At 37.7% G+C, this 14734-nt stretch overlaps 1 protein-coding gene across 1 annotated transcript in view; it reads left to right on the forward strand.

Annotated features, from left to right (window-relative positions):
• ROS1 (ROS proto-oncogene 1, receptor tyrosine kinase) overlaps window positions 1-14734 on the forward strand; it is a 67450-nt gene that overhangs the window by 18667 nt on the left and 34049 nt on the right. The window contains exons 16-27 of the mRNA XM_066545788.1: window positions 174-355; window positions 1314-1505; window positions 5684-5784; window positions 7765-7979; window positions 8369-8526; window positions 9090-9252; window positions 10020-10282; window positions 11097-11160; window positions 11742-11944; window positions 12424-12635; window positions 13040-13326; window positions 14229-14405. Of these exons, the coding sequence (XP_066401885.1) occupies window positions 174-355; window positions 1314-1505; window positions 5684-5784; window positions 7765-7979; window positions 8369-8526; window positions 9090-9252; window positions 10020-10282; window positions 11097-11160; window positions 11742-11944; window positions 12424-12635; window positions 13040-13326; window positions 14229-14405 (2217 nt within the window). The remainder of the gene's footprint in view (window positions 1-173; window positions 356-1313; window positions 1506-5683; window positions 5785-7764; window positions 7980-8368; window positions 8527-9089; window positions 9253-10019; window positions 10283-11096; window positions 11161-11741; window positions 11945-12423; window positions 12636-13039; window positions 13327-14228; window positions 14406-14734) is intronic.

The raw sequence follows: 14734 nt of genomic DNA on the forward strand, positions 1-14734 counted from the left end.
ACATTATTTCCTGTAAGGAAGCATTTACCTTCACATTAGCTGAGCCTAACTGTGCATTTGTATTGATTTTAAAAAAGCTGAAGTGCATGACTGCTTTTTATTCTTTAAAACAATGGAGGTTTTTTTTTAATTTACATGTTTGTGTAATGCTTAACATCTTTTTTTTCTTCAAGACCTCGACTGGTATAATAACACTCTTTATTGGATTAATTCCATGGGGCAAGTTCAGACCTGGACATTGAACAAAAGAAAGGGTACCAATGAGAACACTTATGTGTCTGATGTCAGAAATGCAAGGATGTTGGCCTTTGATTGGTTGGGTCAGTGCTTGTATTGGGCTGGCAAAGCAAATATGGTAGGTACAGCTGCATTTCTTAAAAGAAAAAAAAAAAACCTTAAGTCAACAATAAAGATTGTAAGGCTGTATTTGGGAAAATAATCCCTACTTCTTGCAACCTGAGATACAGTTGGACCTTTGCTATTATAATGTAGAACAAGGAGGCCTTTCTTTACTTAAGTGATTTTCCACAGTTATACAGAAGTTTGGGGTAAAATATACACTAACATTCACTAATGCAGGATACTGAATTCACCAGGTGCAAAACAGGCAAATCAAACATATTATCAACAGTTTTGTTCGATTCAACATTGTGAAAATTAATGAAGATAGTGAAAATGGAGACTGCCCTGTTGATCTCAGCCAAGAAGTAGATGGACTTTATTTTAATCAAATTTGGCACTATTTGTTTACACAGAGATTTTCAAGGTTGACCTCTGCTCTGTGATATTTTGCAGATCACTGCAGTTAAAAAATAATTACAATTGCACTTTGTACACTCTCATATCAGGAACACTGACATGTGAATTATTTAAAAGGTATCTGACTTCAAAATTGTAGTGCTAATTTATGCAGTGCTGTCAAATTATGCCTTTCATTCCTTGTAAGTGCAAAGTCAGAAGCTGTTTTAAAAACTGGAGCTAGAAGGCCAGATTTCACACTGCCTTGCACCCTCATTTACACTTGTGAATAGTGAATATGAAGTGGGTGAGAAGTTCTGTCAGACAGAAGGCTGCCAAAACTGGGAAAGCGAAGGGAAAAAGCTATTTCAGCTTTTTTCTTTTGTTACTTTCTGGCAAAAATGAACTAATAATTTTGCATTATTCTTCATCCTTTTACTTTGAATGCAAAAGGTTTAGGCTTTGAAAGCTGAAGGCTCGCACAGTCTTTTGATAAACAGCTGTGGAAAAGTCACTAATGTACACTAAGCTGATCATAGCTGATGTGATGCTAAAGTCAATTCTTTTGTCCCTAGATCTACAGAAAATCACTGTTGGGAGGCCATATAGATGTTGTAGCTCATGTTGTATTCCCAGTGAAGGATCTAGTTGTGGATTCAGTAAATGGCTATTTGTACTGGGCCACAATGTATTCAGTGGAGAGCACAAGATTGAATGGAGAGGAGTACTTCATGTTACAAGAGCAGCTACAGTTTTCTGGTAAACAGGTGATTGATTTTTTACTTCTCTTTCTCTCTATGAGAGATGGGGTGGAGGGGTGGTGTGTGTTTTAGTATTTAGATCTCTTGAATATAGTCAGTGTTCATAGCTGTCAAAATTGTGGTTGCAATGCTGCTCCTTCTCACATGTGAAAGGTTCTTTTTTTTCCAAATGGTTTAAGTCTAATGGTCATGTCTGGCTTTCATATCAAAATATGGATCCAGAGATTCATAGCATTCTGCCTCTTTTGTGATGTTCCTCAGCTTGCAGGACCTGACAGGGCCAGTTTTGGGGCTTAGCACTTGGCAGGGATACCAGGGTTGCAGAAGTGCTGTTACAGAAACAGGTTTTACCTGTGATGATGAGAGAGGGGGAATGGCATCTGCCCCTGCTGCAGCCTGGCACAGCTTGCTGCTGCTGCCACAGTGCTGGTGAGGATGCCACATCTGCCTCCAGTCAGAGGAAAAAAGGGAGAGGGAATTGTTGTTTTAGCTGTATTAGGGTGGAGAACAGGTCCCATGCAGAAGTAGAAAGGAGAGGGAAAATAGAGATGCTAGTTCCACCAATAGCTCACCAAAGATCCTGTAATATGTGGATCATTAGCTCCCTTTTCCTACCTGGAGACACTTTGTTATGCTCTGAGGCCTGCACAACCTCCATATCTCTGCTGACTTCTCCTCTGCCTTTCTTCTACATTCACCCCTCTCTGATGTCCTATCAAGTCTCTTAAAAACTTGGTTCACTGCTGGCTCCTCATAGATCATTGTGAGCTTCTCCAAATCCACCCTGCCTCTGCCACCATGTGAGATTTGACCTCATTCTTTGTAGGTGGAATTTGGTCTTGCCGACACAATGGAAGAACTCTGATGCTGAGTATTCTTCTCATGAAAAGATCTGCCAAGGTCTTAGCATATTCTTTACTCCCTGCCTCCCTCACTTTCTTCCTTCCTTTAAAGCCCAGTCTTTGTTTTTATTCCACCTGTTATACAAATTGTACTCCCATTTAACCTGAAGCCAGATTGTCCATTGAAGCCTCTCTCCAGTTTTAGAGATCTATCTCTCTTAGTTAGCTTTGTATCATCCCCCAGAATATTTAACTTTCTTTTACTAAAAGAAAAGAATTTGGTGTTTCTCTGATCATAAAACAAAGCCAGGCCTGGTTTAGTCCATGAAAGGGAATTAATATTCCAAAAGGCCAGCTAAGCTCACAGGTATTTTACTTTCATGAGGGCTTGGTAAGAAGGAAGGCAGGTTCTGGTGTGCCACCTGCTATACTTGTAATCCTGCATACAGAGGAACTGTAAAACTTTTGTACATGAGAGAAAAGTCTGTGCTGCAAAGGGCCAATCTCTCTCCCAGTACTAGCCTCCCTACCTCTCTGGAAGCTGGCTGGTGTGGACTGTCTCCATGGGAAGGTATATGTTGTCCAAGCTCAGCGGCACACTTGGACATGTCTTCTGGATGATCTGTGGCACAGGACTGACATGTTCCACTTAAATGTTCTAAGTGGCAAACCTCAACTTCCTTGCCCTTCTCTTTTGATTCTCTACTTGCTTCTCTGGATCGCCTCATGCTAACCTCAAATTTCTTGTTCTTGCTTCAGGAACCTTGGCAGCAGTAGGACTGCTTGTCTGGTCCTGTCATTTTTTTTTTTCTGCACCTTTCTCTATGTCAGTGATACCAGCCTTCAACCATTCACTTATTCACACCTCCTACAAACAAACATCTCCTCTCCTGCTTCTCTGTTGCCCTAATCTGTGCACTGACTTCTGAACTCAGCCTCCTGCTGTGATGCACACAGGCAAAAAGCCAAATAGAAATGTCTAGATTGAGAAGTGACCAGTTGTAGCTGACAGGTGTTTCTTTATTAAAATAAATCTCAGAATAAAACTATCAGAAAAAAAAGGACAGCACAACATTCTTTAATGGTGGAATTGTTGAGCTGGTTGTTACTGTTTCAATATCAAGAGGTAAATACATGTTTGCACAGGTACTAATATGTATTTTCTTTGCACAATGAAGTTCTTTATGTGAAAAGGGCATGTCTTACCTCAGTATTAAAGCATAGATGTAACAGTTAATTGCTGTTATCCAACAGTTAAAGTATGTTCTCCATGTAAGTGATTCTTACTGGTATTCACCATCTGTTTTTCTGATAAAGAATTGCTGTTCAGCTGGATCTTCAGCAGTTTGTAGCTGTACTTCCTTTTTGCTTGAAATCTGAATGCTAGGAATAGGAATAGAAGAGCCTACTGTAAAAATGGCAGGTTTCCTAAACAAATACAAAGGCAGAGCTTTGAAAGTCTAATTTCTTTGGCAGGAACTAAATCCTTCTATGGCAATTATTTTGTTTTCTGATCAGTTGTTTAGCTCAGCTGGTGTGTATTGGCAGAGCTTGATTGATTTGAGCAGAGCTCCTCTGATTTATCCCAACTTAGGATCTGGCATAGACTTTCCAAAGCTCTTAGTAAGTTGTTTACACTGTACAGTATGATAGAACAAAAGTAATTTTATAGGGGAGCAGCAAAGTGCAGTATATGGAAGTGGGGCCAGGACCCTTTAGGTATGTTTTCAATATTTTTAGTCAAAGGGTATTTCAAATAGCCAAGTTTATCCTGCATCTCATGATGTTCAGTTACACTGCACCATCACAAACACATGTTGTGCCCAGAAACTAGTACCTCTCATGAGCTGGGAAGGTGCTTGCCTGTTTTTGAAGCATCACAGAAAGGAGGTGTTAAACTGCTGCCTAACTCCTGAAAATGAATAGTACAAATATTTATTTGCCTTTTAATAATGATTATACAGGGGTCAGGATAAAGAAGATGGACACATCTATAGGAAAATGTAATAGCCGCAGAAAAAAAAATGGGGCAAGGAAGAAGGGACCCAAAGGTTCAAAAAAGCAACATAAATTCAGGAAGATGTCATTTAGTGTGGAGCATGGGAGGGAGAATAGGTAAATGGGATAAAATATAGCACGACTGACTAAATATACACTTGGGCACATACACGCTGTGAGATATTTTTAACAGGACAACCTACAGGAGCAATCATTCAAACCTTGATTTTCTGACATACAATGTCAACAGAAATATGTCAAGAATGTGATTACATAAGGAGCAACAGACAACTAAGTGATATAGCATTTGCTTTCCTGTCATCATCTTCTGCAGTTTATTAATGAAGAGTTAGGGAAAAAAAAGGCTGTTCCACTTACATACATAATGGAAATTTAAGCTTATAAGAGAATAGTTATGACTAGTGTTTGCATGAGAAGTTTGAGAGCTGCTGGAAAACATGTTCAGAGAGGCCCCAAACAACTTGTTAGCTGTGCTAATGATATAAAATAGACTAAACTTGGTAACATTTAGCAGACTAACTTATGGAAGCAAATTCTTTTTTATTCACACAACAGATTATTAAAGATCTGATTTTTATTACTGCTGCATATGGCATTGGATCTGTTGTTTACTGCAGAAACAAGAAAACTCTATTTTGAATATTAGAACCTATTAAAAAGAAATAACAAATCTTTCATGTCCCTTAAAGGAAGATGAAGCATTGAAGTAATGAACAGGAAGATTGTTTGGTTTCCTCCCCCACTTTATTTAATAATAAATTATTTACAAAAATTTAAATATTCAAATTTCCTGCTTAATCAAATAAATGAATTAAAATTTTGCATCTATTTTCCATAAGTAATGCAATATTTTAACTGTTTATGTGTAAAATCAAAGCTGGAAAACAAAGACAAAAAACCTGAAATGCTTTTTTCAAAAGGTGATTCTGACTTTCAAGCTGGATATCACCCACCTGTTTCAGACAAAGAATGTTAAAATACCAGAGGTGTTTTGGAGATTTTGACAGGTACTTCCACTAAGCATTTGATATGCTATTGCCATCATATCGGAGGTACTCAGATACTCCAGGGATGAACACTGTGACAGGTGTTAAAAAAATGTTATCTGGAAAATTATCAGCTGCTATAAATAGGAGTCCACCAAGGAAATGATTATTTTCTAGTGCTGTCTCTTTTTGTGTTAGAATAAACATTCATGATAGTAATGCTATTTTTGCCAATAAAGAGGAACTCATGATGTTGTCTAGACAACAGTTATGCCTAAGGGTGCTTATCTCAGAAGTGAAGATGTGTTCCAATTCCTAGTTGGACTGTTTTTTTTAGGTGGTTGGTGTAACTTTGGATCTCACCTATGGTTTTCTGTACTGGCTTGTGCGAGATAGTCTATATCTAAACCTATACAGAGCTTCTCTCTGCAAAGAAGGGTAAGTAATATATATTGCAGAGATAAGAAAGTCTGCATTCTCTAGTTTTTCTCATACTCTTTAAGAAAAAAATGTTGTCCAGTTTTGTATTTGCTGGGAAATGCCCTGGCAAAGGCAGGAATGATGAATCTGACTCCATGTTCTCAGAAGGCTAATTTATTAGTTTATAATACTATATTATGTTGAAGAATACTATACTATACTAACTAAAGAATACAGAAAGGATACTTGCTTAATGCTAAAAAGATAATAATGAAAACTCGTGACTCTTTCCAGAGTCTCAACACAGCTTGGCCCTGATTGGCCAATGAGTCAAAACAATTCACCAGAATCCAATGAAACAATCTCCAAACACATTTTACACATGCATAACACAGGAGAAGCAAATGAGATAAGAATTGTTTTCCTTTTCTCTGAGGTTTCTCAGCTTCCCAGGAGAAAAATCCTGGGTGAAGGGATTTTTTTAGAGAATGTGAATGCCACAGTCCAGTCCAGGGCACACTATTTACTAATTTAATAATAAACAAAACCAAGAGCTAATGATCATGGCTAGCTGATGGCAAACTACATGTTGTGGTGGTTAGTAACAGTTTTACAGGGAGAGGAACAATGTACAGAACCTCAGCTGAACTGAGGTCATGCTCATCAATTTTTAGACTTAGCTTAAGGAAATAATTGCTGCTTATTGTCTGTTTTATCTTGGCATTTACAATGCTTGACAGCTTCCAAGTGCCTGGAGCTCTGTAACTGGCTCATCTTTCATGAATCTCAGGACTTGAACTGACACCACTTTCTCACCTGAGCAAACAGTACCCAGCAGGCTTTCTTCTTGATCATCCTGAATGTGAAATGGCTGCATAACTCCAGAAAGGCAAAGTTTATTAACACAAAACATAAAGAACACTGTTTATGAGTTAGCTTGATTATGTACTAAAGCCTTGAGAAAAATGGTGGTTTTCTCTAAGTGCAAAGTGTATAATGCATAGTAATTGTGAAACTATGTTTTTGCTCCCTTCCATGTGGAGAATGTGATTATCTTAATTTTTTTTTTCAAGCATCAGATTAGATTGCTTAAACTTAATTGAGCAGCATCTGTATTTACATGTGCCCATAATCTTGCAGGCTGGCTTTGTGTGGAATCAAATGAATTTTCTGACAGACTTTAGACTTTCTATGATTAATAGTAAACACTTAAAGAATCAAAATATGTTGATTAGTTTTAGCTGGAACATACAGCTCCATTATGAATCAATTGGCAGTCATAAATCATTGTCCCTGGTATGCCAGAATGCAGAGATTAGAAGTGATCCAGCCTAATGGACCTGGATGGTGTGTCAAAGCTTTTCCAGATTTATTTGGATGGCACGTGTCTAAGCTCAAAGACATTTCTGAGATGGCAAAATGACAGCTCTTACAACATATTTAATCTCTTACCAAGATAAATTGGGACCTAAAAAGGCCTGTAAGTTTTGATGTACGATATACAAGGCTGATTAAATCACAGGTGATCCCAGCAAAGAAAAATGTTAATAGATCTTAGTAAATAATTGAAGAAAACTAACAGTCAAATAAATCTGGGTTCCTGATCTAGTGAAGTAGAATGAATCTCATGCTCTGAGGTACACTTCACTGTTTCAGTGGAATTGCTGAGAGAAGGTGGGCTGATTTTTCAAAATACTCATTTTTCTGCATCTATGCAGCAGAATTTTCAACCATTTTATAACTGTTTTCCAATGAAATAAAGGGAATGAAGGTCTTTTTGTTCTTTCTGCGATGTCTCATGTTCTGAAAAGTGTTCCTCTTTAAAGAGCTTAAAGAAAAATTTTTAATTTGACTTCCTGCCTCCTACATTTTAGAATTTGAATTATAAGTATTAAGAACTTGAATTATAAAAAACTTTACAACATGTCAAACCTTGTATAAAGCTGTTCCCTCTACATGTGGGCTATCAGTTTGCTAATTTCATACATGTTTCCGCAGTTGTTGTAATGCCATCATCACGGAATTTGCAGCATGGAGTACTTCAGAAATATCTCCGGGTTCACTGGAATACTATAGTGGTCGTCTGTTCTGGATTAATAGGCTTCAGTTCATTACAGTCCAGGAAGTCAATCAGAGCCTTAGCATTCCCTTCTCACAACCAGCAGAGTTTACAGCCTTCACCCTTGTTCAGGCATCACTTAAACCTTTGCCAGGTACATTATTTTCTTTATCTAAATGCCTCAATAAAGGTATTCACTGTCAGCCTGCAATTCTTCATTCTTGAAATTCTTTGCCCATTTGACAAAAGAGAAGGATAAGAGCAAATTATTAATAAATATATTAATAACTCATTAATAAATATATCAGGATATGCCTGATATATGTGTGTATATATGTCACCTGATAAATATATCAGGATGATGTGCAATTATAAAAGCTGATGGGTAAGCATATGGATAAAAAGAATATGTGCTGTTGCTATTTATTGTTTCTATTTAATGTTGGCTTACAGGATTTACTTCCATGTTCTAAGTCATGTTTGAATAGTCTACCTATTCCTCACATTCCTTAGATTATTATTATTTCTTCTGTTTATGGATAGGAAACTTTTCTTCTACGCCAAAAGTGATTCCAGATTCAGTGCCAGAGTCTTCTTTCAGAATTAAAGGAAATTCCACAAGTTTCCACATCACTTGGAGTCCCTCCACAAAGGTGGAATGGGGAACTGTCTTTTACTGCGTGGGATCAAAATCTCTACAAGTGAGAATATTGATGCAATCCCTACCTATTATCTACATGTATTACTGCATCTACTTGCTATTTTTACAAAGAAATTGAGTTTGTTTCTTTTCTGGCATTTAAAAATTGGTCAAGAACTAAACTAAATTACAAACACAGTGCAAGTTGCCCAGTTTCTCCACCACTGCAGCCAGCAGTGGCTCTGGGCTAGTGGCTGGGATGGCAGTAGTCAGGCAAGGAGAACACAATGATCAAAAATTCATGAGAAAGCCTCTTACAGTAACTCAGAGAAAGAAGTGCTCTCTGAGATAACAGTGGGACAGGCTTTGCCTGAATGTGAAATGTAGCCTCCATCCCCCCTTTAGTACATTTGGCAAGCTTTACTTTAAATTCAAAGGGCAGATTGCTGGCACATCACTACCCACCAGTGCCACAGGAGCTGGTGAAACAATGACCACTCACAGGAAGAGAAGCTGTGTTTTGATTTAGGTGACCAGTTTGGTGAGGGAATTCTGGAAAACTGAAGGCCTTTTGAAAAGGAAAAATGTCTTGCTTTATTTTGTTCTGTTTAATTTCATTTGCAGCCTCTGGAGAATGAAGGATGCCTTCACCCCCATAATCTGACAGTGCCATCCTACCAAGTAGATTGGCTGGAACCATTTGCACTCTTTGATTTTACTGTCACTCCATACACATACTGGGGCAAGGCACCAATGACATCTGTATCCCTTCGGGCTCCTGAAGGAGGTACTAAAATTTTACATCCTGTTCCTCATGTGTAATGGGTACTGGGAGAAGCTCAGTGTCAGCAAGTGAAACCCTGGTGAAGGATGAGCAGCTTTCAGAGCTAGTTAGCTGCAGGCAGAGTTGCAAGGACATGTTTCTGAGGATCTTTGGCAGTCATCTATTGCATACGTAAATGCAGACAATTGAAGTAATTGAATTCAGAACAGAAAATGCAGGGCAATATATCCAGCATGTGCCTGTGACTATGAGCAAGAAAGAGAAACTGAATTCATTACAATGAACATGAAAAGCTGCATGCAATATCTTAATCACTTAGTAGATTTTAAAAAAATGTTATGCACATTTTACTCTTGCTTTGGTGTTTATTTTTGCTCTTATGCATGTCAAAATTAAGTTAGCTGAAATATAGTGTTGAGTGACTGAAGCACTGAGAAAGCTTATGAGATGCAGTAGATTTTGAAGTGAATAGAAGAGGAAATAGAATATGCTTTGTGTTGTGAAAATTTTTACAGCCCCATAGTTACATACAGGACTTGGCTAAAAAGATCTGTCCCAATCTCAGTGCAGGAGTGCAATTTTTTTCCTGTTTATACAGCTTTTTCTTTTGGCTAGGTAAGTTAAAATCAGATAGCTTCACATCAATGAAAAACAGAAAGGAATAACCATTAAGTTTTAGATAATCTTCTTTAGAGTTAGTTATGAGGTTTGAGTTTGTGTTTTAACAGGAGTTTTTTGTTCTGTGTATTTTATCTTTATTTTTTATACAGTTCCTTCAGCCCCTAGGAACCCTAGAATATATGTGTTACAGAATAACCTACGTGGAAGTGATGGAAAAGTCCTTGTGGAGTTCAGGTGGGACAGACCTGAAAGGGATAATGGAATATTAATGCAGTTCAGGGTTTACTATCAGCTACTGAATCAGAGCAGCACTGCTGGCACTTTCATGGAGTGGATTGAAGGCAATGTTAAACCCACCCAGATGCAGTTTTCTCTCAAGGATGTGCTTCCCAGCCTCACAGTAAGGTTTCAGGTATGAAAAATTTCTAAGCTTGTCTCGTGCTAGATGGTAGATGTTATCTGTGCAGTCTGATCTGTTTGCCTGGGAGATGTTTTTTGGCTTGGGGCAAGAGCTTGTGGTTTCTGCTTGTAGAACCGCTGATTTGCTGACTCACCCATGCATCCTACCTGGCTTAACTTCTTTTTGTATCATGTTGTTCACTCAATGGTGAAGCCCAAAAGAAACTTTTCTAGAGGTTTCTCCAAGCCACTGCTAGAAACTGCAAGTTGAACACAGATTCAACTGATGTGGTAGAGAGTGACAGGCCTTTTGAACAGAGCCACAGTTTGAGAAAGTCAAGGATTCATGTGGCTTCCATGAAAGAGACTTCCAGTTCAAAACTTGTCAAGAAGTCATTTTTTCATTGGGATGAGTTTTGGAACAGACTGAATGTGTACTTGAAACACCAGTTAAAAGCAAGAGAGCATGTCATAGACCAGGGACTAATGAGAGAGAACACCATGTGGGTTGCAAGGTCAACAAATAGTAGGAATTGTTCCAGGCTGGGAAAGGAAACAAAAAGACGGTCTGGAGTCCTTTGAGCTCTAACTGGTAGATGCAGCATGGATTGTCAATCTCTGGGCCACTGGTTAAAGTTCTCTTCATAGCAACAGTCCCAACTTGAATGCAGCCTTTGAACTGACCAGCATAGCCTTGTGTCAAACAGAGCACACACTTATGTTCCTAGATGAACAGACTGGGGTTTTGTCTCTGTTGGCTCTACAGGCTCTATAATGCAGTCATTTCTGCTGTTAGTTAACATAAGTATCAATCTCTTGTCCCACAGGTGCAGGCCTCCACCTCTGTAGGTCCAGGACCTTTGTCTGACATGGCAGAGAGGAATTCATCAGGTATGGATGATTTAGTTGCCATCTCATGGTTTGTGTGCAATAGCTGGTGAAATGACAGTACAAGAATTTGGCAATCTGATAAATAGCCTCCAACATGTTATGTAGCATACAGCAAACACAACAGAGGAAATGGTTACCTCCTCTGATATGAAAGATTAACACATTCCTTATCATTTGACTAAATTTTGGGAATTTCAAGCCTTTCCTCAAAACTATGCTAAATTAGCTTTTTTGTGCAACTCCAGGTTAGCATGGAACAGTAGGTTTTCACCTGTAACCTGTTTACTGCTAGAGATCATAATATACTTCTAGTTTGGCTGTTAAAGGTAATTAAATGAGCAAATCTGTTTTGCTGTGCTTAAATTTGTTAGGTAAGCATTCACAATGCCACTGAAAATATCTTAGTAGTTTGACTGTGATGACAAGAGGGCATCTCATTACTTTATTTATTTTCTGTTGCAAATACAATAAGTTCAGACCCAACATTTATTTGTATCTTGTACTTGCTTTCCTTATGAATGACTGTGTTTATCTAGGATGGGATTTTTTTTGTTAATTGTGCTGTGCCCTTTTCCTTCCAGATCTTTTCCCTATCCCAACTCTAATAACTATTTCTGCCAGCAAGTTGTTTCTTACTGACATAGATAGTGGTCATACCATCTGGGAACTTTCAGCCAAGACTGATGTAAAGGACATCTGTTATATTGCTAATGATGACAAAGCATACCATATCACTGAAGATTCTCTTTTTATTCTCGATATACAGAATGCTTCAATGTTTCAGGTACTCCTTTGGTCACTCCTTTACTTGAGAGAATCTAGAAAAATTATCATTACTTGACCATTATTGCCATTATTTTATGGCCAACTGTGTTTTTGAAAAAGTAAAAATGACCAGAGTATGCCATTGTTAAAGTTGTCCTATTTATCATAAATGGTTTACTGACATCTGCTTTGTTGATATTTTTATTAGATGTTCAGTTTAAAATTCATACTAGTAAATATAAGAAATTAATATTTTGTATCGCATTTAATTTAATTTTATTTTATTGACATCATTCTAATTTCAAGAATAGGGAAGCAACAATTGATATTTGTGAAACAATAGTTTTGATTCTTCTAAAAATATTTCCAGTCCATGACACGTCTTTGTATTTTGGCTTCTACTTCCCAAGCAGGCATTTTTCTTTTAGAAACAAATTGGTTTTCATAATGTCTTAGCATCAGGTAGGAAAATTCTGTCCTTTTAATTTTTTTCTTAAGTTTTTCAAAGATGCGCATCTTCACAATGTCACAGCCATCACAGTTGACTGGATTGCAAGGCATCTCTTTGTTGCCCTGAAAACACCACAGAATGAAACTCAAATATTTTTTATTGATCTTGAGCTCAAAAAAAAATCTTTACAAGCCTTGAACAAGCAGCTCAGCAAAAGTAATTCAACTGTATCATCTCTGTTGTCAAATCCTTTCTTAAGGTAAGGCACATGCTAGTAATAACTTTTTTAAGAGCAAATTTTAGACATGATTTTCACTAAAACTTGAACTATTAAGGACCAAAAAGGACTTTTTATAGTGGATGAGTTTTGGCATTATGTAAATCTCAGAAATTTTTGAATGTAGTGCCACTTAAGTACTGCTAGTTGAGCTTGGACATACCTAATTTCATAAAGATGTTTGTGTTTGAGTAACAATTTTAAATTATGCTTAAATACTGATAGATACTTCTATATGTGTAATGCAAATGCAAGTAAGCACAGATAACATTTTTTTGCAGTAACCATTTTATCCAGAACAGCCAGTTATTGTGTCAGACTAGGATTGCCTTTAGGTTGGTCAGGTTGAAGTTTTCCTACTGAAAGCAGTGCATTTTCTTTGGTAGCCGCTTGTACTGGCTGGAAGAGTTTGATAATGGCAGCCGCGTGTTTTATTATGATATTCTGAACAACACTGTGCACCACATCCTGGGACATGGATTGATAGAAAAACAGATGAGGAGCTACTGCACATGTAATGTCACAGAAGCAGAGCTGGGAAGGCCTATGAGTATAGATCTGTCTGACTCCAAAAATCCCCAGCTGCTTTTCATCAGAGGAAGAGATGAAATATGGGCCTCAGATATGGATGGTTGCCACTGCTGGAGAACTATCAAAATACCAAATATTCAAGGTCTGAGTGTCTTTTATTTTTCTAGGTAGTTTGTGATTCTTGCTGTCTCTTACTTCAAACAACTTTCATTTCAGAAAATAGCATTCATGAAGCACTGATTATAGAACTGATTCATCTATAGTCAAATGTTTGTGTTCTGTGTTTCCAGTTGTAAACTTTATTCATACAAACTAGAAGAGCAGTGTGAAGATGTTTACTGATGCAAGTGTGTATTCTAGCAAGATGTAAAAGGAATGCTATGGCCTCAAGTGCTACTTGTCAATAGATTTCACTTAGAATATTAACACATTATTTACTAGCGTTTTGTATTAGCTACATCTATTGCAGTTAATCTCAATGAAAAGATACAGTAACAACTCATGCCTGAAAATGGCATTGCAGACTTCATCGTGTGGGGAAGGTACTTCACGCAGGTAGATAATTTGTCTTGTGTGACAAATGATCCATGTTTCACTTCTTGTGATAATAACACTTACTCTTGGTTGCTCAGTTGTGGAGGTGTGCTGGTAAAGCTGCTCTGTTACCAGAGGAGCTGTCTTAGTTGTTCCTGAGAGATGGCAGATCATGGTGGTTTTCATCTTGGAAAAAAGAGCAAAGTTTCTTTAGACAGCTCTTGCTTTCATGTTTCATTTCTTGTGTTTGTTAATTGAATAGCAGTTCTCATAATTATGGGTAATTAAACACCTTCAAATCTACACCTGTAAACTGGAATAGCAGTGTCTTAGCTTCATGAGACCTGCTGGGAAATATCAGAAATCTCTTGTCAAGGGGAGGTCACTGGGGATACAGTATGGCCAAAATGGCTGTATTGACTCACTGTGAAAAGAAGCACCCTTCTGCTCTTGTAAAATCATCTGCTCAGGGTTGACTATAAAACTTATTCCTGCAATGTTTTCCTACAGGTATTAAAATTGGCAGCTTGACTGCAGATAAGAAATTTATATACTGGACTGCTGAAACAAAGGAATACACTGAAATTTGGCTAGCAGATAAAGAAAACAGAAGTCACTTTCTTCACAAGAGAGCAAACCAGTCGCTGAAAATCTTAGCTTACAGCTCAGCAGCACAATCATATCCAGGTAAAGGGGATTTGGGTTCTTTTGTGAATGTAACCAGTTTCTGTCAGAGCATGTATTTAAGTTGCAGATGTGTATTTATGTGAAGTATGCTTCATGGATTCAGGTACCTTCTAGACAGAAACAATTTGGACTTTTTAAAAAGGAAGAATATAAGGACTGGTCTTGTGTTGAATACAATGGAAGGTCACGATGATGAATATTTCACCTGTTTGTTAATGCCAAACTATGCCTATTTTCAAAGTTGTGTCAGACATGGAGATTTAGAAAAGGTGGTGCACATTACAGCACAGAAAAAGAGAAAATATGTTGCACAGTGTTGTAGCCAGAGT

Source organism: Molothrus aeneus, chromosome 3 (assembly GCF_037042795.1).
Source record: "Molothrus aeneus isolate 106 chromosome 3, BPBGC_Maene_1.0, whole genome shotgun sequence".
Lineage (NCBI taxonomy): Eukaryota > Metazoa > Chordata > Aves > Passeriformes > Icteridae > Molothrus > Molothrus aeneus.